General features: G+C 47.4%; 1 protein-coding gene across 1 annotated transcript in view; it reads right to left on the bottom strand.

Moving 5' to 3' along the window:
* Positions 1-27,955, bottom strand: part of LOC139381183 (ryanodine receptor 2-like) — a 497,608-nt gene that overhangs the window by 104,526 nt on the left and 365,127 nt on the right. Inside the window, exons 64-68 of the mRNA XM_071124606.1 lie at positions 25,116-25,176; positions 19,614-19,852; positions 18,862-18,943; positions 10,877-11,007; positions 9,970-10,097 (exon numbers count right to left, since the gene is read on the bottom strand). Of these exons, the coding sequence (XP_070980707.1) occupies positions 9,970-10,097; positions 10,877-11,007; positions 18,862-18,943; positions 19,614-19,852; positions 25,116-25,176 (641 nt within the window). The remainder of the gene's footprint in view (positions 1-9,969; positions 10,098-10,876; positions 11,008-18,861; positions 18,944-19,613; positions 19,853-25,115; positions 25,177-27,955) is intronic.

The following is a 27,955-nucleotide window of genomic DNA, read 5'->3' as shown; positions in this document are numbered from 1 at the left end:
GCCAAGGCAGCAGCTACTCTTCCTGGGGTTTATTATGGATCCCCGTTAGTTCCTGCCAAGGCAGCAGCTACTCTTCCTGGGGTTTATTATGGATCCCCATTAGTTCCTGTCAAGGCAGCAGCTACTCTTCCTGGGGTTTATTATGGATCCCCATTAGTTCCTGCCAAGGCAGCAGCTACTCTTCCTGGGGTTTATTATGGATCCCCATTAGTTCCTGCCAAGGCAGCAGCTACTCTTCCTGGGGTCTATTATGGATCCCAATTAGTTTCTGCCAAGGCAGCAGCTACTCTTTCCAGGTTTCCAGGTGTTTGCTGCCGTTCCTCAGCAGCCTCCTGTGGTGTACATAGTTAGGACAAAACTGCCCAGACCATTATAATAACCATGTCACAGTTGTATTAGGGAAAGGGGGGAGACCTAGTCAGTTGTATAGGGAAAGGGGGGAGACCTAGTCAGTTGTATTAGGGAAAGGGGGAGACCTAGTCAGTTGTATTAGGGAAAGGGGGAGACCTAGTCAGTTGTATTAGGGAAAGGGGGAGACCTAGTCAGTTGTATTAGGGAAAGGGGGGAGACCTAGTCAGTTGTATTAGGGAAAGGGGGGATACCTAGTCAGTTGTATTAGGGAAAGGGGGGAGACCTAGTCAGTTGTATTAGGGAAAGGGGGAGACCTAGTCAGTTGTATTAGGGAAAGGGGGAGACCTAGTCAGTTGTATTAGGGAAAGGGGGGATACCTAGTCAGTTGTATTAGGGAAAGGGGGAGACCTAGTCAGTTGTATTAGGGAAAGGGGGAGACCTAGTCAGTTGTATTAGGGAAAGGGGGGAGACCTAGTCAGTTGTATTAGGGAAAGGGGGAGACCTAGTCAGTTGTATTAGGGAAAGGGGGAGACCTAGTCAGTTGTATTAGGGAAAGGGGGAGACCTAGTCAGTTGTATTAGGGAAAGGGGGGAGACCTAGTCAGTTGTATTAGGGAAAGGGGGAGACCTAGTCAGTTGTATTAGGGAAAGGGGGGAGACCTAGTCAGTTGTATTAGGGAAAGGGGGGAGACCTAGTCAGTTGTATTAGGGAAAGGGGGGAGACCTAGTCAGTTGTATTAGGGAAAGGGGGGAGACCTAATCAGTTGTATTAGGGAAAGGGGGGATACCTAGTCAGTTGTATTAGGGAAAGGGGGAGACCTAGTCAGTTGTATTAGGGAAAGGGGGAGACCTAGTCAGTTGTATTAGGGAAAGGGGGGAGACCTAGTCAGTTGTATTAGGGAAAGGGGGAGACCTAGTCAGTTGTATTAGGGAAAGGGGGAGACCTAGTCAGTTGTATTAGGGAAAGGGGGAGACCTAGTCAGTTGTATTAGGGAAAGGGGGGAGACCTAGTCAGTTGTATTAGGGAAAGGGGGGAGACCTAGTCAGTTGTATTAGGGAAAGGGGGGATACCTAGTCAGTTGTATTAGGGAAAGGGGGGATACCTAGTCAGTTGTATTAGGGAAAGGGGGAGACCTAGTCAGTTGTATTAGGGAAAGGGGGAGACCTAGTCAGTTGTATTAGGGAAAGGGGGGAGACCTAGTCAGTTGTATTAGGGAAAGGGGGGAGACCTAGTCAGTTGTATTAGGGAAAGGGGGGAGACCTAGTCAGTTGTATTAGGGAAAGGGGGAGACCTAGTCAGTTGTATTAGGGAAAGGGGGGAGACCTAGTCAGTTGTATTAGGGAAAGGGGGGAGACCTAGTCAGTTGTATTAGGGAAAGGGGGAGACCTAGTCAGTTGTATTAGGGAAAGGGGGAGACCTAGTCAGTTGTATTAGGGAAAGGGGGGAGACCTAGTCAGTTGTATTAGGGAAAGGGGGAGACCTAGTCAGTTGTATTAGGGAAAGGGGGGAGACCTAGTCAGTTGTATTAGGGAAAGGGGGGAGACCTAGTCAGTTGTATTAGGGAAAGGGGGGAGACCTAGTCAGTTGTATTAGGGAAAGGGGGGATACCTAGTCAGTTGTATTAGGGAAAGGGGGGAGACCTAGTCAGTTGTATTAGGGAAAGGGGGGAGACCTAGTCAGTTGTATTAGGGAAAGGGGGGATACCTAGTCAGTTGTATTAGGGAAAGGGGGGATACCTAGTCAGTTGTATTAGGGAAAGGGGGGATACCTAGTCAGTTGTATTAGGGAAAGGGGGGAGACCTAGTCAGTTGTATTAGGGAAAGGGGGGATACCTAGTCAGTTGTATTAGGGAAAGGGGGGAGACCTAGTCAGTTGTATTAGGGAAAGGGGGGATACCTAGTCAGTTGTATTAGGGAAAGGGGGGAGACCTAGTCAGTTGTATTAGGGAAAGGGGGAGACCTAGTCAGTTGTATTAGGGAAAGGGGGGAGACCTAGTCAGTTGTATTAGGGAAAGGGGGGAGACCTAGTCAGTTGTATTAGGGAAAGGGGGGAGACCTAGTCAGTTGTATTAGGGAAAGGGGGGAGACCTAGTCAGTTGTATTAGGGAAAGGGGGGATACCTAGTCAGTTGTATTAGGGAAAGGGGGAGACCTAGTCAGTTGTATTAGGGAAAGGGGGAGACCTAGTCAGTTGTATTAGGGAAAGGGGGGAGACCTAGTCAGTTGTATTAGGGAAAGGGGGGAGACCTAGTCAGTTGTATTAGGGAAAGGGGGGAGACCTAGTCAGTTGTATTAGGGAAAGGGGGGAGACCTAGTCAGTTGTATTAGGGAAAGGGGGAGACCTAGTCAGTTGTATTAGGGAAAGGGGGAGACCTAGTCAGTTGTATTAGGGAAAGGGGGGAGACCTAGTCAGTTGTATTAGGGAAAGGGGGAGACCTAGTCAGTTGTATTAGGGAAAGGGGGGAGACCTAGTCAGTTGTATTAGGGAAAGGGGGGAGACCTAGTCAGTTGTATTAGGGAAAGGGGGAGACCTAGTCAGTTGTATTAGGGAAAGGGGGGAGACCTAGTCAGTTGTATTAGGGAAAGGGGGGAGACCTAGTCAGTTGTATTAGGGAAAGGGGGGAGACCTAGTCAGTTGTATTAGGGAAAGGGGGGATACCTAGTCAGTTGTATTAGGGAAAGGGGGGAGACCTAGTCAGTTGTATTAGGGAAAGGGGGGAGACCTAGTCAGTTGTATTAGGGAAAGGGGGGATACCTAGTCAGTTGTATTAGGGAAAGGGGGGATACCTAGTCAGTTGTATTAGGGAAAGGGGGGATACCTAGTCAGTTGTATTAGGGAAAGGGGGGAGACCTAGTCAGTTGTATTAGGGAAAGGGGGGAGACCTAGTCAGTTGTATTAGGGAAAGGGGGGAGACCTAGTCAGTTGTATTAGGGAAAGGGGGGATACCTAGTCAGTTGTATTAGGGAAAGGGGGGATACCTAGTCAGTTGTATTAGGGAAAGGGGGATATCTAGTCAGTTGTATTAGGGAAAGGGGGGGATACCTAGTCAGTTGTATTAGGGAAAGGGGGGAGACCTAGTCAGTTGTATTAGGGAAAGGGGGGAGACCTAGTCAGTTGTATTAGGGAAAGGGGGGATACCTAGTCAGTTGTATTAGGGAAAGGGGGGATACCTAGTCAGTTGTATTAGGGAAAGGGGGATATCTAGTCAGTTGTATTAGGGAAAGGGGGGGATACCTAGTCAGTTGTATTAGGGAAAGGGGGGATACCTAGTCAGTTGTATTAGGGAAAGGGGGGATACCTAGTCAGTTGTATTAGGGAAAGGGGGGGATACCTAGTCAGTTGTATTAGGGAAAGGGGGGATATCTAGTCAGTTGTATTAGGGAAAGGGGGAGACCTAGTCAGTTTTTCTTGTACAACTGAATGCATTCAACTGAAAAGGAGTCATTTAACCCTCTGAATCAGAGAGGTGAAGGAGTCATTTAACCCTCTGAATCAGAGAGGTGCAGGAGTCATTTAACCCTCTGAATCAGAGAGGTGCAGGAGTCATTTAACCCTCTGAATCAGAGAGGTGCAGGAGTCATTTAACCCTCTGAATCAGAGAGGTGCAGGAGTCATTTAACCCTCTGAATCAGAGAGGTGCAGGAGTCATTTAACCCTCTGAATCAGAGAGGTGAAGGAGTCATTTAACCCTCTGAATCAGAGAGGTGAAGGAGTCATTTAACCCTCTGAATCAGAGAGGTGAAGGAGTCATTTAACCCTCTGAATCAGAGAGGTGAAGGAGTCATTTAACCCTCTGAATCAGAGAGGTGAAGGAGTCATTTAACCCTCTGAATCAGAGAGGTGAAGGAGTCATTTAACCCTCTGAATCAGAGAGGTGAAGGAGTCATTTAACCCTCTGAATCAGAGAGGTGAAGGAGTCATTTAACCCTCTGAATCAGAGAGGTAAAGGAGTCATTTAACCCTCTGAATCAGAGAGGTGAAGGAGTCATTTAACCCTTTGAATCAGAGAGGTGAAGGAGTCATTTAACCCTCTGAATCAGAGAGGTGAAGGAGTCATTTAACCCTCTGAATCAGAGAGGTGAAGGAGTCATTTAACCCTCTGAATCAGAGAGGTGAAGGAGTCATTTAACCCTCTGAATCAGAGAGGTGCAGGGGGGGGGGGGGGTGCCATAATCAACATCCACGTCTTCAGTGCCCTGGGAACAGTGGGTTGACTACCTCAGGGGCAGAGCAACATATTTTTACCTTGTCAGGGGTTCGATCCAGCAACCTTTCGGTTACTGGCCCAGTGCTAGAGTGTTGCTCCTTCCTCACTGGGAGGAAGGAGCTGCTAGTCACTGGGAGGAAGGAGCTGCTAGTCACTGTGAGGAAGGAGCAGCACTCTAGTCACTGTGAGGAAGGAGCAGCACTCTGTTAATAAATCATCAGTCTCCTGGTAATAAACCACCAGTCTCCTGTTAATAACCCACCAGTCTCCTGGTAATAAACCAGTCTCCTGTTAATAACCCACCAGTCTCCTGTTAATAAACCAGTCTCCTGTTAATAAACCACCAGTCTCCTGTTAATAACCCACCAGTCTCCTGTTAATAAACCAGTCTCCTGGTAATAAACCACCAGTCTCCTGTTAATAACCCACCAGTCTCCTGTTAATAAACCACTAGTCTCCTGGTAATAAACCACCAGTCTCCTGTTAATAAACCACCAGTCTCCTGTTAATAAACCACCAGTCTCCTGTTAATAAACCACCAGTCTCCTGGTAATAAACCACCAGTCTCCTGTTAATAAACCAGTCTCCTGTTAATAAACCACCAGTCTCCTGGTAATAAACCACCAGTCTGCTGTTAATAAACCACCAGTCTCCTGTTAATAAACCACCAGTCTCCTGGTAATAAACCACCAGTCTGCTGTTAATAAACCAGTCTCCTGTTAATAAACGACCAGTCTCCTGTTAATAAACCAGTCTCCTGTTAATAAACCAGTCTCCTGGTAATAAACCACCAGTCTCCTGTTAATAAACGACCAGTCTCCTGTTAATAAACCAGTCTCCTGTTAATAAACCAGTCTCCTGTTAATAAACCAGCAGTCTCCTGTTAATAAACCACCAGTCTCCGGTTAATAAACGACCAGTCTCCTGTTAATAAACGACCAGTCTCCTGTTAATAAACCAGTCTCCTGTTAATAAACCAGTCTCCTGTTAATAAACCAGTCTCCTGTTAATAAACCACGAGTCTCCGGTTAATAAACGACCAGTCTCCTGTTAATAAACCACCAGTCTCCTGTTAATAAACCACCAGTCTCCTGTTAATAAACCACCAGTCTCCTGTTAATAAACCACCAGTCTCCTGGTAATAAACCAGTCTCCTGTTGATAAACCACCAGTCTCCTGTTAATAAACCACGAGTCTCCGGTTAATAAACGACCAGTCTCCTGTTAATAAACCACCAGTCTCCTGTTAATAAACCACCAGTCTCCTGTTAATAAACCACCAGTCTCCTGTTAATAAACCACCAGTCTCCTGTTAATAAACCACCAGTCTCCTGTTAATAAACCACCAGTCTCCTGTTAATAAACCACCAGTCTCCTGTTAATAAACCACCAGTCTCCTGTTAATAAACCACCAGTCTTCTGGTAATAAATCATCAGTCTCCTGGTAATAAACCACAGTCTTCTGTTAATAAACCACCAGTCTCCTGTTAATAAACCACCAGTCTCCTGTTAATAAACCACCAGTCTCCTGTTAATAAACCACCAGTCTTCTGGTAATAAATCATCAGTCTCCTGGTAATAAACCACAGTCTTCTGTTAATAAACCACCAGTCTCCTGTTAATAAACCACGAGTCTCCTGTTAAAACCACCAGTCTCCTGTCAATAAACCACCAGTCAGTCTCCTGTTAATAAACCAGTCTCCTGTTAATAAACCAGTCTCCTGTTAATAAATCACCAGTCTCCTGTTAATAAACCACCAGTCTCCTGGTAATAAACCACCAGTCTCCTGGTAATAAACCACCAGTCTCCTGTTAATAAACCACCAGTCTCCTGTTAATAAACCACCAGTCTCCTGTTAATAAACCACCAGTCTCCTGTTAATAAACCACCAGTCTCCTGTTAATAAACCACCAGTCTCCTGTTAATAAACCACCAGTCTCCTGTTAATAAACCACCAGTCTCCTGTTAATAAACCACCAGTCTCCTGGTAATAAACCACTAGTCTCCTGGTAATAAACCACCAGTCTCCTGTTAATAAACCACCAGTCTCCTGTTAATAAACCACCAGTCTCCTGTTAATAAACCAGTCTCCTGTTAATAAACCAGTCTCCTGTTAATAACCCACCAGTCTCCTGTTAATAAACCACCAGTCTCCTGTTAATAAACCACCAGTCTCCTGGTAGTAAACCACCAGTCTCCTGGTAATAAACCACCAGTCTCCTGGTAATAAACCACCAGTCTCCTGTTAATAAACCACCAGTCTCCTGTTAATAAACCAGTCTCCTGTTAATAAACCAGTCTCCTGTTAATAACCCACCAGTCTCCTGTTAATAAACCACCAGTCTCCTGTTAATAAATGTAACGGTTTTCTTGATGTGAAGGAGAGTCGGACCAAAATGCAGCGTGTGGTTTACGATCCATGTTTATTAATAATACGAAACACGAATCTCCAATACAATACTACAAAAACAAAACGTAACGAAAACCTAAACAGCCTATCTGGTGAAAAAACACATAGACAGGAACAATCACCCACGACAAACTCAAAGAATATGGCTGCCTAAATATGGTTCCCAATCAGAGACAACGATAAACACCTGCCTCTGATTGAGAACCACTTCAGACAGCCATAGACTTAACTAGAACACCCCACTAGCTACAATCCCCATACATACACACCACATACAAAAACCCATGCCACACCCTGGCCTGACCAAATAAATAAAGATAAACACAAAATACTTTGACCAGGGTGTGACAGAACCCCCCCCCTAAGGTGCGGACTCCCGAACGCACCTCAAAACAATAGGGAGGGTCCGGGTGGGCGTCTGTCCATGGTGGCGGCTCCGGCGCGGGACGTGGACCCCACTCAATCAATGTCTTAGCCCCTTCTCCTCGCGTCCCTGGATAGTCCACCCTCGCCGCCGACCATGGCCTAGTAGTCCTCACCCAGAACCCCACTGGACTGAGGAGCAGATTGGGACTGAGGGGCAGCTCGGGACTGAGGCAGCTCGGGACTGAGGGGAAGCTCAGGAGTGAGAGGAAGCTCAGGAGTGAGAGGAAGCTCAGGAGTGAGAGGAAGCTCAGGCAGGTTGATGAATCTACCAGATCCTGGCTGGCTGGTGGTTTCGGCAGATCCTGGCTGACTGGCAGATCCTGGTCGACTGGCAGATCTGGAAGATCCTGGTCGACTGGCAGATCTGGAAGATCCTGGTCGACTGGCAGATCTGGAAGAGTCTGGTCGACTGGCAGATCTGGAAGAGTCTGGTCGACTGGCAGATCTGGAAGAGTCTGGTCGACTGGCAGATCTGGAAGAGTCTGGTCGACTGGCAGATCTGGAAGAGTCTGGTCGACTGGCAGATCTGGAAGAGTCTGGTCGACTGGCAGCTCTGGCTGCTCCATGCTGACTGGCTGCTCCATGCTGACTGACAGCTCTGGCTGCTCCATGCTGACTGGCAGCTCTGGCTGCTCCATGCTGACTGGATGCTCCATGCTGACTGGCAGCTCTGGCTGCTCCATGCTGACTGGCTGCTCCATGCTGACTGGCAGCTCTGGCTGCTCCATGCTGACTGGCTGCTCTGGCTGCTCCATGCTGACTGGCTGCTCCATGCTGACTGGCTGCTCCATGCTGACTGGCGGCCCTGGCTGCTCCATGCTGACTGGCGGCCCTGGCTGCTCCATGCTGACTGGCGGCCCTGGCTGCTCCATGCTGACTGGCGGCCCTGGCTGCTCCATGCTAACTGGCGGCTCTGGCGGCTCCTTGCAGACTGGCAGCTCTGGCGGCTCCTTGCAGACTGGCAGCTCTGGCGGCTCCTTGCAGACTGGCAGCTCTGGCGGCTCCTTGCAGACTGGCAGCTTTGGCGGCATCCTGCAGACAGGCAGCTCTGGCGGCTCCTTGCAGACTGGCAGCTCCTTGCAGACTGGCAGCTCCTTGCAGACTGGCAGCTCTATGCTAACTGGCAGCTCTATGCAGACTGGCAGCTCTATGCTAACTGGCAGCTCTATGCTAACTGGCAGCTCTATGCTAACTGGCAGCTCTATGCTAACTGGCAGCTCTATGCTAACTGGCAGTTCTGAACAGGCGGGAGACTCCGGCAGCGCTGTAGAGAAGGAAGGCTCTAACAGCGCTAAACAGGCGGGAGACTCCGACAGCGCTGGAGAGGAGGAGGGCTCCGACAGCGCTGGAAAGGCGAGGCGCACTGTAGACCTGATGCGTGGTGCTGGCACTGGTGGTACTGGGCCGAGGACACGCACAGGAAGCCTGGTGCGGGGAGCTGCTACCGGAGGGCTGGGGTGTGGAGGTGGCACAGGATGGGTTAGACCGTGAAGGCGTACTGGAGATCTTGAGAGCGGTGCTGGCACAGGACGTGCAAGGCTAGGGAGGTGCACAGGAGGCCTGGTACGTGAGACTGGCACCATCTTCACCAGCCGACTAACACGCACCTCAGGACGAGTATGGAGCGCTGACCCAGGTGCCATCAAATCCCCGACACGCTCCGTCGGGCGAATTCCATGTTTAAAACACCAACACAGCAACTCCCTCATTTCTCTCTCCTCCAATTTCCCCATTAACTCCTTCACAGTCTCTGTTTCGCTCACCTCCAACACCGGCTCTGGTTCTGGTCTCCTCCTTGGCTCCTCACGATAAACAGGGAGAGTTGGCTCAGGTCTGGCTCCTGACTCTGCCACACTCTCCCTGAGCCCCCCCCCAAGAAATTTTTGGGGCTGACTATGGGGCCTCCGTCCGCGCCGCCTTGCTTGCTTCGCAAACTCCATTCTCCTATATCCTTCCGCGCACTGCTCCATCGAATCCCAGGCGGGCTCCGGCACGCTCCCTGGGTCGACCGCCCACCTGTCTATCTCCTCCCAAGAAGTATAGTCCATACTGTACTCCACTTTGGGCTGTTCTTGCCTGTTGACACGCTGCTTGGTTCCTTTGTGGTGGGTGATTCTGTAACGGTTTTCTTGATGTGAAGGAGAGTCGGACCAAAATGCAGCGTGTGGTTTACGATCCATGTTTATTAATAATACGAAACACGAATCTCCAATACAATACTACAAAAACAAAACGTAACGAAAACCTAAACAGCCTATCTGGTGAAAAAACACATAGACAGGAACAATCACCCACGACAAACTCAAAGAATATGGCTGCCTAAATATGGTTCCCAATCAGAGACAACGATAAACACCTGCCTCTGATTGAGAACCACTTCAGACAGCCATAGACTTAACTAGAACACCCCACTAGCTACAATCCCCATACATACACACCACATACAAAAACCCATGCCACACCCTGGCCTGACCAAATAAATAAAGATAAACACAAAATACTTTGACCAGGGTGTGACAATAAACCACCAGTCTCCTGTTAGTAAACCAGTCTCCTGGTAATAAACCAGTCTCTACCTCCATAACGTGAGGCATCTGCGTGTAGTGCAGGCCGGACTCAGCAAGATCCATGATCTCCTCCAGAGACTTCTCCAGGGACGGGATGACTGGACACATCTCTCCTACCTGGAAGGGCAGATCTAGAGCTGGGGAAGCAGTGGGGGAGAGAGGTGAGAGAGAGGGAAATGGAGAGAGGGAGGAGGGAGAGAGAGGGTGGAGGGAGAGAGAGGGAGGGTGGAGGGAGAGGGAGAGAGAGGGTGGAGGGAGAGAGGGAGAGAGAGAGAGGGTGTGGAGGGAGAGAGAGATGGAAATGGAGAGAGGGAGGAAAAGAGGTAGAGAAAGATAAAGAGAGGGTGGAGGGAGAGAGAGGGGGGGTGGAGGGAGAGAGAGGGTGGAGGGAGAGAGGATGGAGGGAGAGAGAGAGGGTGGAGAGAGTGAGAGAGAGGGTGGAGGGAGAGAGAGAGAAAGAAAGAAAGGGTGGAGGGAGATAGAGAGAGAGGGGGGAGGAAGGGAGAGAGAGAGAGAGGGGAAATGGAGAGAGGGTGGAGGGAGAGAGATAGAGAGAGAGAGAGGGGGAAATAGAGAGAGGGAGGAAAAGAGAGGTAGAGAGAGATAAAGAAAGAGGGTGGAGGGAGAGAGACAGAGAGAGAGGGTAAAGGGAGAGAGGGAGAGAGACAGGGTGGAGGGAGAGAGAGAGAAAGAAAGAAAGAGAGAGGGAGAGAGAGGGTGGAGGGAGAGAGGGTGGAGGGAGAGAGGGAGTAAGAGACAGAGAGATAAAAGGTGATAGTGAGAGAGACATAAAAACTGTATGCAGTCATTCCTCAATTCAGTTTGCAACATTTATACCAAGCTTCTCTCTATCTCTCCATCCAAACCGATCCTGTCTTTGATTCTAAAACACCTGAAGGACAGTTTGCAACAGTACCTGTTCTGTCCCGGGAGCCCTTGGTAATGTAGATGGAGTAGTTGTTGAACTGGTTGAGCTCTGGTTCCAGGAAGGCCACAGGGAAAGCCCCCGAGAACGCTGCAAGACATTCACCTAGGGCTGGACGCTGCCTGCAGGAGGAAGAGGAGGGAGGGGGAGGAGGGAGGAAGAGGAGGAGGGAGGGGGAGAAAGGAGGAAGATGAGGAGGGGGGAGGTAGGGGGAGGAAGGAGGAAGAGGAGGAAGGTGCAGGAGGAGGAGGTGGTAGGGGGAGGAAGGAGGAAGAGGAGGAGGGAGGGGGAGGAAGAAGGAAGAGGTGGAAGGGGAGGAGAAGGATGAGGTAGGGGGAGGAGGAGGTAGGGGGAAGAGAAGGAGGAGGAGGAAGGGGGAGGATAAGGAGGAGGTAGGGGAGGAAGAAAGAAGAGGAAGAAGGAGGAGGTAGGGGGAGGAGGAAGGAAGAGGAGGAAGGGGAGGAGAAGGAGGAGGTAGGGGGAGGAAGGAGGAAGCGAAGGAAGGGGAGGAGGAGGTAGGGGAGGAAGGAGGAAGAGGAGGAGGAGGAGGAGGTAGGGGGAGGAAGGAGGAAGAGGAGGAAGGGGCAGGAGGAGGTGGTAGGGGAGGAAGGGGGAGGAGGAGGAGGAGGAGGTAGGGGAGGAAGGGGGAGGAGGAAGAGGAAGGGGGAGGATAAGGAGGAGGTAGGGGAGGAAGAAAGCAGAGGAGGTAGGGGGAGGAAGGAGGAAGTGGAGGAAGGGGCAGGAGGGGGGAGGTAGGGGGAGGAAGGAGGAAGAGGAGGAAGGTGCAGGAGGAGGAGGAGGTAGGGGGAGGAAGGAGGAAGAGGAGGAGGGAGGGGGAGGAAGAAGGAAGAGGTGGAAGGGGAGGAGAAGGATGAGGTAGGGGGAGGAGGAGGTAGGGGGAGGAAGCAGAGGAAGGGGGAGGAGGAGAAGGAGGAGGTAGGGGAGCAGGAGGAAGGGGGAAGAGAAGGAGGAGGAGGAAGGGGGAGGATAAGGAGGAGGTAGGGGAGGAAGAAAGAAGAGGAAGAAGGAGGAGGTAGGGGGAGGAGGAAGGAAGAGGAGGAAGGGGAGGAGAAGGAGGAGGTAGGGGGAGGAAGGAGTAAGCGAAGGAAGGGGAGGAGGAGGTAGGGGAGGAAGGAGGAAGAGGAGGAGGAGGAGGAGGTAGGGGGAGGAAGGAGGAAGAGGAGGAAGGGGCAGGAGGAGGAGGTGGTAGGGGAGGAAGGGGGAGGAGGAGGAGGAGGAGGAGGAGGTAGGGGAGGAAGGGGGAAGAGGAGGAAGGGGCAGGAGGAGGAGGTAGGGGAGGAAGGGGGAGGAGGAGGGACAGCTCATGTTCAGGAAGACACTCCTTCTCCAGAATAACTGGTTTAACCCAGTCACATCCTTTACTAGACTTAATGCAATATTAAAATGAGCCACAGAACAAATTATGGTTGTTGTGAATGTATGAAATGTGGTGTCAACATAGTCTGTACAAGGTTCTGGACAGGACACTTTTAGATTGTCATTATCTATCATACTTCCAGTGTCAATCAAAGTACGGATTTTGAGAAAACGTGAAAAAACATTAAAAAAATTACCTCAGCATATATCAAGTCGTGAATACATGTCACGTGAATGTTTATTGGTCAGTAGCGACCATGTTGTTTGACATGCTAGCCTGGAAAAACATAATTTGTGAGATCTTGGTCCATGGATACCGTATATCAAGTGTTGTACAGATCGGTCATTCGGAGCCAGAGGAGTAAAGCATTTGAAGTGTTTTTCACTCAATTCTAAATGGAGGACCTTAAAGTAACACCCCAGAGGAAGTAGCCACCACTATTTTGATGTAATTTCCTGTTCAAGAGAGGAAATGCATATTTAGGTTCCACCTCAGAAGAATGATGAAGGCTACTTATATACAGTACCAGTCAAAAGTTTGGACACACCTACTCATTCCAGGGTTTATCTTTATTTTTAGCATTTTCTACATTGTAGAATGAGACAGAATAAGATATTGAACTATGAAATAACACATATGGAATCATGTAGTAACCAAAAAAGTGTTAAAACTGCAGGATCAGTGTCCCGCCCACGGTGGAACTAACGTAGGCTAATGTGATTAGCATGAGGTGGAGCTAACGTAGGCTAATGTGATTAGCATGAGGTGGAGCTAACGTAGGCTAATGTGATTAGCATGAGGTTGAACTAACGTAGGCTAATGTGATTAGCATGAGGTTGTAAGTAACAAGAACATTTCCCAGGACATAGACATATCTGATATGGGCAGAAAGATTAAATTCTTGTTAATCTAACTGCACTGTCTAATTTACAGTAGCTATTACAGTGAACTAATACCATGCTATTGTTTGAGGAAGGTGCACAGTTATGAACTTGAAAATGTATTAGTAAACCAATTAGGCACATTTGGGAAGTCTTGACACAACATTTTGAACATAAATGCAATGGTTCATTGGATCAGTCTAAACCTTTGCACATACACTGCTGCCATCTAGTGGCCAGCAATCCTTTGCTTCGATGACAGCTTTGCGCACTCTTTCAACCAGTAAATACTAAATATGAAGAAAAACCCTGAAATCAGTAGGTGTGTCCAAACTTCTGACTGGTCCTGTATATTCACCAATTGGGTGTGGGAATTTCCACGTGGCGTTGATAAACATGAACATTTTGTTGTTCACTGACAGCTGTCAGTGTAGCTAGCGGGCTAACCTTATCCAGCTACTTCATGTTGTCGGTTGTTACGGAGGTTTTTGTTACTACACCGTATTCAACAGATTATCCAGCAGGCTCTATGGCTGGTTCTGGATGTGTCATAGGCATTGGTTTAGAGGAAACTCCCCCCCAGAGGGAATTCACTGGCCTGTCCTGTTATGTCCAACGTTTTGGCATCTTACAGAAATTGAGGATGTAAATAGAAATAGTTAGAAATAATAACTATTAGACTGTTTGGCTCCATGGCTGTTTGGCTCCATGCCTGTTTGGCTCCATGCCTGTTTGGCTCCATGGCTGTTTGGCTCCATGGCTGTTTGGCTCCTTGGCTGTTTGGCTCCATGGCTGTTTGGCTCCATGGCTGTTTGGCTGTTTGGCTGTTTGGCTCCATGGCTGTTTGGCTGTTTGGCTCCATGGCTGTTTGGCTGTTTGGCTGTTTGGCTCCTTGGGTGTTTGGCTCAATGGATGTTTGGCTGTTTGGCTCCATGCCTGTTTGGCTCCATGCCTGTTTGGCTCCATGCCTGTTTGGCTCCATGCCTGTTTGGCTCCATGGCCGTTTGGCTCCATGGCTGTTTGGCTCCATGGCCGTTAGGCTCCATGGCTGTTTGGCTCCATGGCTGTTTGGCTCCATGGCTGTTTGGCTCCATGCCTGTTTGGCTCCATGGCTGTTTGGCTCCATGGCTGTTTGGCTCCATGGCTGTTTGGCTCCATGGCTGTTTGGCTCCATGGCTGTTTGGCTGTTTGGCTCCATGGCTGTTAGGCTCCATGGCTGTTTGGCTCCATGCCTGTTAGGCTCCATGCCTGTTAGGCTCCATGGCTGTTTGGCTCCATGGCTGTTTGGCTCCATGGCTGTTTGGCTCCATGGCCCCTAATTAAAGACAATAGGGTCTCACCCAGCTTCTCTGCTTGAACCCCTATTTAAAGACAATAGGGTCTCACCCAGCTTCTCTGCTCGAACCCCTAATTAAAGACAATAGGGTTTCACCCAGCTTCTCTGCTCGAACCCCTAATTAAATACAATAGGGTCTCACCCAAATTCTCTGCTCGAACCCCTAATTAAATACAATAGGGTCTCACCCAGCTTCTCTGCTTAAACCCCTAATCAAAGACAATAGGGTCTCACCCAGCTTCTCTGCTTGAACCCCTAATTAAAGACAATAGGGTCTCACCCAGCTTCTCTGCTTGAACCCCTAATCAAAGACAATAGGGCAGTGGTTCTTAACCTGGGTTCGATCGAACCCCAGGGGTTCGGTGAGTCAGTCTCAGGGGTTCGGCGGAGGTCAAGACACACATCCGTCTCATATGATTCGTGATGACACGCCCCGCTTGGCCATCATAGGCTGCAGGTGATCACGGTACATCGCTTGGCCTATCTGTGCTGCAGGGAATTTGGTGCGCTCAGTAGTCGACTTGTGACTGTCGTGAGGGTACGTCTTGTGATTTCTTTCTTAATATTTTAATCCCTTCATACTTACTATGTCGAGCACAAAAAGAAAGTGGTCGGACGAATATGTACAATATGGATTCACATGTATAATGGAACGTGATGGGAGTCAGCGTCCTAACTGCATGATTTGCAATGCCAAGTTGAGCAATTCTAGTCTAGCACCGGCAAAACTAAGAGAACACTTCCTTAAGCTGCATGGAAATGGAAAATACAAGAACACAACGCTCGCTGAATTCAAGGTGAAGAGAGCCAGATTCGATGAAAAGGCTACTCTGCCTGTTCTCGGCTTTGTACCCATCAACAAACCGATCCTCACAGCATCGTACGAAGTTGCTTACCTGATCGCAAAGCAGGGCAAACCACACACCATTGGTGAAACACTCATAAAACCAGCTGTGTTAAAGATGGCGAATATCATGCTGGGAAATGAGGCTGAAGTTATCCCATATTCCTCTTTCAAATGACACCATCAGCGATAGAATAGAGGACATGAGCAAAGACATCTTGGCTCAAGTAGTTGCAGATCTGATTTCAAGCCCGGCAAAATTCAGCCTTCAACTCGACGAGACCACAGACGTATCCAATCTAAGCCAGCTTGCTGTATTCGTGCACTATGTGAAAGACGACGTGATAAAGGAAGATTTTTTATTTTGTAAGCCTCTTACAACAACAACTAAGGCAGCCAATGTGAAGAAACTTGTGGATGACTTCTTCAAAGACAACTATCTTTTGTGGGATATGGTTTCTGCAGTTTGTTCGGACGGAGCTCCAGTCATGCTGGGAAGAAAGTCTGTTTTTGGTGCGCTAGTGAAAGCCGATGCACCACACATCATTGTTACGCATTGTATTCTGCACAGGCATGCGTTGGCAACAAAAACCTTGCCTCCGAAACTGGCAGAAGCATTAAAAATTGTAATGGAATGCGTGAACTATGTGCGAACTAGTGCTCTGAGGCACCGCATCTTCAGTGAGCTGTGTAAAGAAATGGGCTCTGAATTCAAGGTACTTCTGTACCATTCTAACGTTCAGTGGTTATCCCGGGGACAGGTGCTGAATCGTGTTTTAGCCCTGTTTAGGAATTAGCCCTGTTTTTGCAAGAGCACCAACATTGTCATGCAGATTGCTTCAAAAATTGTGAGTTCATTCTCATTTTAGCGTACATGGCTAATATCTTCGCAGCTCTCAATCTTCTCAATCAAAAGATGCAGGGCGGTGGAGTCAACATCATCGAAGCGGAGGAAAACCTGAAGGCTTTTCAAAAACAGCTATCGTTATGGAAACGACGAACCGAGAACGATAACTTCGCAAACTTTCCCCTGCTGGACGACTGTGTAAGTAAGATCGAAGATGTATCTGGAATCGGAGACATTTCTGTACCCGCGGAACTGAAGCAAGCAATTGCCACGCACTTAGATGAGCTTGCAAAGTCTCTCGACGGATACTTCCCTACAAGAGAGTCATATCCAGCATAGGTGAGACAGCCGTTCACGTTTAGTGTTGAGACAACAGATGTCAATGATGAATACCTCGATGAAATCATTGAAATTCAGCAGAGCCAGGTTCAACAGCAACTCTTCAGAACAACAACGCTTTCAACGTTTCAACAAATGGTAACGTACCCTGTTATTGCTAAGAAAGCTCTGGAGATTTTCATACCTTTTGTTACAACATATCTTTGCGAGCAATCCTTTTCAAGGATGCTGGACATAAAAACTAAGAAAAGGAACAGACTTTGTTGCGAAAATGACATGAGCGTGGCACTTGCCAAGGTGAAGCTGCGCATTTCTGAACTGGTCTGTGAAAGGCAACAGCAGAAGTCACACTGATTTGCAGTAAATATTCATTATGTTTTTGTGTGAAAATCATGTTTTGATGATTTTGTTCTTTGAACACAGTGATGTTGATGGTTCATTTTGTGCACCAGTAAAATATATACCTATGTTTGAATTTGAAAAAAATCATATTTTATTTTTCCAATTAAGAAGGGTTCGGTGAATGCGCATATGAAACTGGTGGGGTTCAGTACCTCCAACAAGGTTAAGAACCACTGCAATAGGGTCTCACCCAGCTTCTCTGCTTGAACCCCTAATTAAAGACAATAGGGTCTCACCCAGCTTCTCTGCTTGAACCCCTAATTAAAGACAATAGGGTCTCACCCAGCTTCTCTGCTTGAACCCCTAATTAAAGACAATAGGGTCTCACCCAGCTTCTCTGCTTGAACCCCTAATTAAATACAATAAGGTTTCACCCAGCTTCTCTGCTTGAACCCCTAATTAAATACAATAGGGTCTCACCCAGCTTCTCTGCTTGAACCCCTAATTAAATACAATAAGGTTTCACCCAGCTTCTCTGCTTGAACCCCATAATTATATTTCTGTAATGGACATGACTGGCGTAACTGGTTGGATGATGTATTTTTAATCCATTTCAACCAGCTGGGTAGCTGATCAGTTCCAAGACACCCTATCTTCCTCTTAATCATCATATTCACATTGAAATCATTTTGACATTTGTAAAAGTAGTTTAACATGAAGATTGGTACGGTTTTATTTTTTTGCTTATTGGGTTGAAATGAAAGGATACCAGATGACTTTAGAAAAAAAATGGCCGTTGACTGATCAGATCAAATGATAACGGATCAGATCAAATGATGACGGATCAGATCAAATGATAACGGATCAGACAGAATGATAATGGATAAGATCAAATAATAACGGATCAGATCAAATGATAACAGATCAGATCAAATGATGACGGATCAGATCAAATGATGACGGATCAGATCAAATGATAACGGATCAGATCAAATAATAACGGATCAGATCAAATAATAACGGATCAGATCAAATGATAACGGATCAGATCAAATGATAACGGATCAGATCAAATGATGACGGATCAGATCAAATGATGACGGATCAGATCAAATGATAACGGATCAGACAGAATGATAATGGATAAGATCAAATAATAACGGATCAGATCAAATGATAACAGATCAGATCAAATGATGACGGATCAGATCAAATGATGACGGATCAGATCAAATGATAACGGATCAGATCAAATAATAACGGATCAGATCAAATAATAACGGATCAGATCAAATAATAACGGATCAGATCAAATGATAACGGATCAGATCAAATGATAACGGATCAGATCAAATGATGACGGATCAGATCAAATGATAACGGATCAGACAGAATGATAATGGATAAGATCAAATAATAACGGATCAGATCAAATGATAACGGATCAGATCAAATGATGACGGATCAGATCAAATGATGACGGATCAGATGAAATGATAACGGATCAGATCAAATAATAACGGATCAGATCAAATAATAACGGATCAGATCAAATGATAACGGATCAGATCAAATGATAACGGATCAGATCAAATGATAACGGATCAGATCAAATGATAACGGATCAGACAGAATGATAATGGATAAGATCAAATAATAACGGATCAGATCAAATGATAACGGATCAGATCAAATGATAACGGATCAGATCAAATGAGAGCGGATCAGATCATATGATAACGGATCAGATCGAATGATAATGGATCAGACAGAATTATAACGGATCAGATCGAATGATGACGGATCAGATCAAATGATAACGGATTAGACAAAATGATAACGGATCAGACCGAATGATGACGAAAAGAGCGTCGTGTTGAACACTGTTACGATGTTCAACAGTGAGAATCGCAGAATGGTGAACTTACTAAATGACCTCGAGTTGACTGTGTGATTGACTTCCTCTTAATTAATCATCGCGTTCACATTGCATTTCATTTTGACGTTACCTTTCTACGTAGATGCTGTTGTTGGTACCAAGACTATACAGGCTGTTGAGGATCCTGTAACAGGCCACCTGGACATCATCCACTGTGAAGACAACAAGGGAAGTCTCCTTACACAGGGGACCTACAGTATGACCTTTACAGGACGGTGTAGTTGGACTACAATAAGACATTAGGGGTCAAACAGGCCTTGGCTTATTTATTGGTACTTTAAGCCAGATATACATGAAGCCTTTTTAATTAACAATGACTAATGAGGCCTTGTCTTGTGTGAGATACAGGGATGGCCTTTTTAATTAACAATGACTAATGAGGCCTTGTCTTGTGTGAGATACAGGGATGGCCTTTTTAATTAACAATGACTAATGAGGCCTTGTCTTGTGTGAGATACAGGGATGGCCTTTTTAATTAACAATGACTAATGAGGCCTTGTCTTGTGTGAGATACAGGGATGGCCTTTTTAATTAACAATGACTAATGAGGCCTTGTCTTGTGTGAGATACAGGGATGGCCTTTTTAATTAACAATGCCTAAAGAGGACTGGTCTCGTGAGATACAGGGATGGCCTTTTTAATTAACAATGACTAATGAGGCCTTGTCTCATGTTTGAGCAACAGGTAAGTGCAGTTTCATCATTGGCCAATAGGTGGTGCTACAAGCTCTCATCAGGCTTTGGTGGATTTGCCCCTATATCAGGTTTTGTTCAGCAAAAAAACAAATGATCCAAATGTGAATTGATCTACTGGTATGCATACATATGAGGTCTTCCCCAAAGAGGTTCTGCCCGATGTGTTCGAACAGGGAGGAGAGGACAGGGAGCAGGGCTACGCTGGTGTAGTTAATGATCTGGGTGACTCCTTTGGGCTGGGAGTGACTGTGAGTGAACTGGCCCTGTTTCAGGTTCTCTAAAGTCTTCTCCAAGTCCTCGGCTGCGTTGTCGAAAAACGCCCTCAACGCCGCCTTCACCGTCTCCAGACCCGTCTTCATCACCGTCCTGGAGAACAGACACGGATTATATTACGATCAGTTGGTATAGAACGGCGCTGGTACCGCCAGGATTGTGGGTTCGAATCCAGGGGCCACCCATACTTAAAATGTATACACACACACACACACACACACGAGGTGGTTCAGGATAAAATCGTCTGCTTAATGGCACAGATTATTATGAATGGAGATACCCAAGCAACCATTAACTCACAATCACACCAAGCTTTCTCAAATGCACAGATTGTGGGGATGCAGACAACATGTTAAGAGATGGCTGGATTCTAAATCCAGTGGGTAATGGTGAAACAACATGTTGAGAGATGGCCGTATTCTAAATCCAGAGGGTAATGGTGAAACAACATGTTGAGAGATGGCTGGATTCTAAATCCAGAGGGTAATGGTGAAACAACATGTTGAGAGATGGCTGGATTCTAAACCCAGTGGGTAATGGTGAAACAACATGTTGAGAGATGGCCGTATTCTAAATCCAGAGGGTAATGGTGAAACAACATGTTGAGAGATGGCTGGATTCTAAACCCAGTGGGTAATGGTGAAACAACATGTTGAGAGATGGCTAGATTCTAAATCCAGTGGGTAATGGTGAAACAACATGTTGAGAGATGGCTGGATTCTAAATCCAGTGGGTAATGGTGAAACAACATGTTGAGAGATGGCTGGATTCTAAATCCAGTGGGTAATGGTGAAACAACATGTTGAGAGATGGCCATATTCTAAATCCAGAGGGTAATGGTGAAACAACATGTTGAGAGATGGCTAGATTCTAAATCCAGTGGGTAATGGTGAAACAACATGTTGAGAGATGGCTGGATTCTAAACCCAGTGGGTAATGGTGAAACAACATGTTGAGAGATGGCTAGATTCTAAATCCAGTGGGTAATGGTGAAACAACATGTTGAGAGATGGCAGGATTCTAAATCAGGTGGGTAATGGTGAAACAACATGTTGAGAGATGGCTGGATTCTAAATCCAGTGGGTAATGGTGAAACAACATGTTGAGAGATGGCCATATTCTAAATCCAGAGGGTAATGGTGAAACAACATGTTGAGAGATGGCTGGATTCTAAATCCAGTGGGTAATGGTGAAACTAACATGTTGAGAGATGGCCGTATTCTAAATCCAGAGGGTAATGGTGAAACAACATGTTGAGAGATGGCTGGATTCTAAACCCAGTGGGTAATGGTGAAACAACATGTTGAGAGATGGCCATATTCTAAATCCAGAGGGTAATGGTGAAACAACATGTTGAGAGATGGCTAGATTCTAAATCCAGTGGGTAATGGTGAAACAACATGTTGAGAGATGGCTGGATTCTAAACCCAGAGGGTAATGGTGAAACAACATGTTGAGAGATGGCTGGATTCTCACAGTATCGGGGCTCGATTCTAAATCCAGCGGGTAATGGTGAAACAACATGTTGAGAGATGGCTGGATTCTAAATCCAGTGGGTAATGGTGAAACAACATGTTGAGAGATGGCTGGATTCTAAATCCAGTGGGTAATGGTGGAACAACATGTTGAGAGATGGCTGGATTCTCACAGTATCGGGGCTGGATTCTAAATCCAGTGGGTAATGGTGAAACAACTTGTTGAGAGATGGCTGGATTCTAAATCCAGTGGGTAATGGTGAAACAACATGTTGAGAGATGGATGGATTCTAAACCCAGTGGGTAATGGTGAAACAACATGTTGAGAGATGGCTGGATTCAAAATCCAGTGGGTAATGGTGAAACAACATGTTGAGAGATGGCTGGATTCTAAATCCAGTGGGTAATGGTGAAACAACATGTTGAGAGATGGCTGGATTCTAAATCCAGTGGGTAATGGTGGAACAACATGTTGAGAGATGGCTGGATTCTCACAGTATCGGGGCTGGATTCTAAATCCAGTGGGTAATGGTGAAACAACATGTTGAGAGATGGCTGGATTCTAAACCCAGTGGGTAATGGTGAAACAACATGTTGAGAGATGGCTAGATTCTAAATCCAGTGGGTAATGGTGAAACAACATGTTGAGAGATGGCAGGATTCTAAATCAGGTGGGTAATGGTGAAACAACATGTTGAGAGATGGCTGGATTCTAAATCCAGTGGGTAATGGTGAAACAACATGTTGAGAGATGGCCATATTCTAAATCCAGAGGGTAATGGTGAAACAACATGTTGAGAGATGGCTGGATTCTAAATCCAGTGGGTAATGGTTAAACTAACATGTTGAGAGATGGCCGTATTCTAAATCCAGAGGGTAATGGTGAAACAACATGTTGAGAGATGGCTGGATTCTAAACCCAGTGGGTAATGGTGAAACAACATGTTGAGAGATGGCCATATTCTAAATCCAGAGGGTAATGGTGAAACAACATGTTGAGAGATGGCTAGATTCTAAATCCAGTGGGTAATGGTGAAACAACATGTTGAGAGATGGCTGGATTCTAAACCCAGAGGGTAATGGTGAAACAACATGTTGAGAGATGGCTGGATTCTCACAGTATCGGGGCTCGATTCTAAATCCAGCGGGTAATGGTGAAACAACATGTTGAGAGATGGCTGGATTCTAAATCCAGTGGGTAATGGTGAAACAACATGTTGAGAGATGGCTGGATTCTAAATCCAGTGGGTAATGGTGGAACAACATGTTGAGAGATGGCTGGATTCTCACAGTATCGGGGCTGGATTCTAAATCCAGTGGGTAATGGTGAAACAACTTGTTGAGAGATGGCTGGATTCTAAATCCAGTGGGTAATGGTGAAACAACATGTTGAGAGATGGATGGATTCTAAACCCAGTGGGTAATGGTGAAACAACATGTTGAGAGATGGCTGGATTCAAAATCCAGTGGGTAATGGTGAAACAACATGTTGAGAGATGGCTGGATTCTAAATCCAGTGGGTAATGGTGAAACAACATGTTGAGAGATGGCTGGATTCTAAATCCAGTGGGTAATGGTGGAACAACATGTTGAGAGATGGCTGGATTCTCACAGTATCGGGGCTGGATTCTAAATCCAGTGGGTAATGGTGAAACAACTTGTTGAGAGATGGCTGGATTCTAAATCCAGTGGGTAATGGTGAAACAACATGTTGAGAGATGGATGGATTCTAAACCCAGTGGGTAATGGTGAAACAACATGTTGAGAGATGGCTGGATTCAAAATCCAGTGGGTAATGGTGAAACAACATGTTGAGAGATGGCTGGATTCTAAATCCAGTGGGTAATGGTGAAACAACATGTTCAGAAATGGCTGGATTCTAAATCCAGTGGGTAATGGTGAAAATAACATGTTGAGAGATGGCTGGATTCTAAATCCAGAGGGTAATGGTGAAACAACATGTTGAGTGATGGCTGGATTCTAAATCCAGAGGGTAATGGTGAAACAACATGTTGAGAGATGGCTGGATTCTAAACCCAGAGGGCAATGGTGAAACAACATGTTGAGAGATGGCTGGATTCTAAACCCAGTGGGTAATGGTGAAACAACATTCTGAGAGATGGCTGGATTCTAAACCCAGAGGGCAATGGTGAAACTAACATGTTGAGAGATGGCTGGATTCTAAACCCAGTGGGTAATGGTGAAACAACATGTTGAGAGATGGCTGGATTCTAAATCCAGAGGGTAATGGTGAAACAACATGTTGAGAGATGGCTGGATTCTAAATCCAGTGGGTAATGGTGAAACAACATGTTGAGAGATGGCCATATTCTAAATCCAGAGGGTAATGGTGAAACAACATGTTGAGAGATGGCTAGATTCTAAATCCAGTGGGTAATGGTGAAACAACATGTTGAGAGATGGCTGGATTCTAAATCCAGAGGGTAATGGTGAAACAACATGTTGAGAGATGGCTGGATTCTCACAGTATCGGGGCTCGATTCTAAATCCAGCGGGTAATGGTGAAACAACATGTTGAGAGATGGCTGGATTCTAAATCCAGTGGGTAATGGTGAAACAACATGTTGAGAGATGGCTGGATTCTAAATCCAGTGGGTAATGGTGAAACAACATGTTGAGAGATGGCTGGATTCTAAATCCAGTGGGTAATGGTGGAACAACATGTTGAGAGATGGCTGGATTCTCACAGTATCGGGGCTGGATTCTAAATCCAGTGGGTAATGGTGAAACAACTTGTTGAGAGATGGCTGGATTCTAAATCCAGTGGGTAATGGTGAAACAACATGTTGAGAGATGGATGGATTCTAAACCCAGTGGGTAATGGTGAAACAACATGTTGAGAGATGGCTGGATTCAAAATCCAGTGGGTAATGGTGAAACAACATGTTGAGAGATGGCTGGATTCTAAATCCAGTGGGTAATGGTGAAACAACATGTTGAGAGATGGCTGGATTCTAAATCCAGTGGGTAATGGTGGAACAACATGTTGAGAGATGGCTGGATTCTCACAGTATCGGGGCTGGATTCTAAATCCAGTGGGTAATGGTGAAACAACTTGTTGAGAGATGGCTGGATTCTAAATCCAGTGGGTAATGGTGAAACAACATGTTGAGAGATGGATGGATTCTAAACCCAGTGGGTAATGGTGAAACAACATGTTGAGAGATGGCTGGATTCAAAATCCAGTGGGTAATGGTGAAACAACATGTTGAGAGATGGCTGGATTCTAAATCCAGTGGGTAATGGTGAAACAACATGTTCAGAAATGGCTGGATTCTAAATCCAGTGGGTAATGGTGAAAATAACATGTTGAGAGATGGCTGGATTCTAAATCCAGAGGGTAATGGTGAAACAACATGTTGAGTGATGGCTGGATTCTAAATCCAGAGGGTAATGGTGAAACAACATGTTGAGAGATGGCTGGATTCTAAACCCAGAGGGCAATGGTGAAACAACATGTTGAGAGATGGCTGGATTCTAAACCCAGTGGGTAATGGTGAAACAACATTCTGAGAGATGGCTGGATTCTAAACCCAGAGGGCAATGGTGAAACTAACATGTTGAGAGATGGCTGGATTCTAAACCCAGTGGGTAATGGTGAAACAACATGTTGAGAGATGGCTGGATTCTAAATCCAGAGGGTAATGGTGAAACAACATGTTGAGAGATGGCTGGATTCTAAATCCAGTGGGTAATGGTGAAACAACATGTTGAGAGATGGCTGGATTCTAAATCCAGTGGGTAATGGTGAAACAACATGTTGAGAAAAACAACTTTTAACACATCATGACATCAGCTAATGGGGATCCAAACACACTCAATATGACTTCCATATTAATAGGGTTCATGTGGTCACTCACCTGGCGTCCAGTGTCTGGCCCAGTATGTGAAGACAGTTGACTATGGAGGTAGCATGGCTTCCTGTGTGGAGACATGAGGCAGTGTTACAGCGTGAGTAGTCCTGTAGCACCACGGCATATAGACGAGCTGAGACAAGCATGGATACGGAACCACAGCATATAGACGAGCTGAGACATGCATGGATACGGAACCACAGAGTCCAGTGTAGAGCTGAGACATGCATGGATACGGAACCACAGAGTCCAGTGTAGAGCTGAGACATGCATGGATACAGAACCACAGAACCACAGGGTCCAGTGTAGAGCTGAGACATGCATGGATACAGAACCACAGAGTCCAGTGTAGAGCTGAGACATGCATGGATACAGAACCACAGAACCACAGGGTCCAGTGTAGAGCTGAGACATGCATGGATACAGAACCACAGAGTCCAATGTAGAGCTGAGACAGAACCACAGGGTCCAGTGTAGAGCTGAGACATGCATGAATACAGAACCACAGAGTCCAGTGTAGAGCTGAGACATGCATGAATACAGAACCACAGAGTCCAGTGTAGAGCTGAGACATGCATGGATACAGAACCACAGAGTCCAGTGTAGAGCTGAGACATGCATGAATACAGAACCACAGAGTCCAGTGTAGAGCTGAGACATGCATGAATACAGAACCACAGAGTCCAGTGTAGAGCTGAGACATGCATGGATACAGAACCACAGAGTCCAGTGTAGAGCTGAGACAGAACCACAGGGTCCAGTGTACTGATACTACTGAAGACCACACTCATGTAGGTTTAGATGGACAGATCACACACTTCCAATATAAAACACCAGTAACCTAGACCTAAGGCAAGGCTTTTCAAACCCGGGGGACCCCAACCCCCCCCCGCCCCCAACAGTTCCATGTATTTAACTATTCCACAGGTAACTCACCTGATTCAACTGGTCAACTAATCCCCAAGTCCCTTTCAATAGGTCAATCAGGTGAGACAGTTCACTACTACAACATAGTGAAGCGTTTGGGGGGGGGGGGGGGGTCCTCGAGAAGCGGTTTGAAAAGGTAATGACATAGCAAGGGGGAAAGTGTTGATGTGTTTACCAATTCAGAAAAGTTTTCTAATACCTTCTATAAACACCAGGTTAGTTTGAATTGTTTCATTTGTTTTACCAAATTAATGTCTATGAGTTTAAAGAGGAAATAAATCACTGAAATAGCTTTACTCAGCGTGTTATTAAATGGATTGGGGCTTTCAGATATGACAAACAGGAACTACACTTTACTCCCACGCATAGCCAGAGCATTATGTCTAATCGGCTTAGAAAAATGTGCATGCTTCACAGGCATCTGCAGTATTTGAAGTGCCTATAGGGAGGAGCTGGGACCAGGGGTAGGGTTTGGAACCAGGGGTAGGAGCTGGGACCAGGGGTAGGAGCTGGGACCAGGGGTAGGGGACAGGAGTAGGAGCTGGGACCAGGGGTAGGATCTGGGACCAGGAGTAGGAGCTGGAACCAGGGGTAGGATCCGGGACCAGGAGCAGGAGCTGGGACCAGGGGTAGGAGCTGGGACCAGGGGTAGGAGCTGGGACCAGGGGTAGGGGTAGGGGACAGGGGTAGGAGCTGGGACCAGGGGTAGGAGCTGGGACCAGGGGTAGGAGCTGGAACCATGGGTAGAAGCTGGAACCAGGGGTAGGAGCTGGGACCAGGGTTAGAAGCTGGGACCAGGGTTAGAAGCTGGGGCCAGGGGTAGGAGCTGGGACCAGGGTTAGAAGCTGGGGACAGGGGTAGGAGCTGGGGCCAAGACATGGGACCAGGAGTAGGAGCTGGGGCCAGGGGTAGGAGCTGAGGCCAAGACCTGGGACCAGGGGTAGGAGCTGGGACCAGGGGTAGGGGCTGGAACCAGGGGTAGGAGCTGGAGCCAGGGGTAGGAGCTGGGACCAGGATTAGGAGCTGGGGACAGGGGTAGGAGCTGCGGGTCAGGGGTCGGAGCTGGAACCAGGGGTAGGAGCTGGGGCCAAGAACTGGGACCAGGGGTAGGAGCTGGGGCCAGGGGTAGGAGCTGGGGCCAAGACCTGGGGCCAGGGATAGGAGCTGGAACCAGGCGTAGGAGCTGGGACCAGGAGTAGGGGCTGGATCCAGGGGTAGGAGCTGGGACCAGGGGTAAGATCTGGAACCAGGGGTAGGTGCTGGGACCATGGGTAGGAGCTGGAGCCAGGGGTAGGAGCTGGGACCAGGGTTAGGAGCTGGGGACAGGGGTAGGAGCTGCGGGTCAGGGGTAGGAGCTGGAACCAGGGGTAGGAGCTGGGGCCAAGACCTGGGACCAGGGGTAGGAGCTGGGGCCAGGGGTAGGAGCTGGGGCCAAGACCTGGGGCCAGGGATAGGAGCTGGAACCAGGCGTAGGAGCTGGGGCCAGGGGTAGGAACTGGGACCAGGGTTAGAAGCTGGGGACAGGGGTAGGAGCTGGGGCCAAGACCTGGGACCAGGAGTAGGAGCTGGGGCCAGGGGTAGGAGCTGGGGCCAAGACCTGGGACCAGGGGTAGGGGCTGGAACCAGGGGTAGGAGCTGGAGGTCAGGGGTAGGAGCTGGGACCAAGAGCTGGAGCTGGGACCATGGGTTGGAGCTGGTACCAGGGGTAAGATCTGGAACCAGGGGTAGGTGCTGGGACCATGGGTAGGAGCTGGAGCCAGGGGTAGGAGCTGGGACCAGGGTTAGGAGCTGGGGACAGGGGTAGGAGCTGCGGGTCAGGGGTAGGAGCTGGAACTAGGGGTAGGAGCTGGGGCCAAGACCTGGGACCAGGGGTAGGAGCTGGGGCCAGGGGTAGGAGCTGGGGCCAAGACCTGGGGCCA

Source organism: Oncorhynchus clarkii, chromosome 23 (genome assembly GCF_045791955.1).
Source record: "Oncorhynchus clarkii lewisi isolate Uvic-CL-2024 chromosome 23, UVic_Ocla_1.0, whole genome shotgun sequence".
Lineage (NCBI taxonomy): Eukaryota > Metazoa > Chordata > Actinopteri > Salmoniformes > Salmonidae > Oncorhynchus > Oncorhynchus clarkii.
The sequence above is the reverse complement of the archived record's forward strand: the minus strand, read 5'-3'. Positions and strand labels throughout refer to the sequence as shown.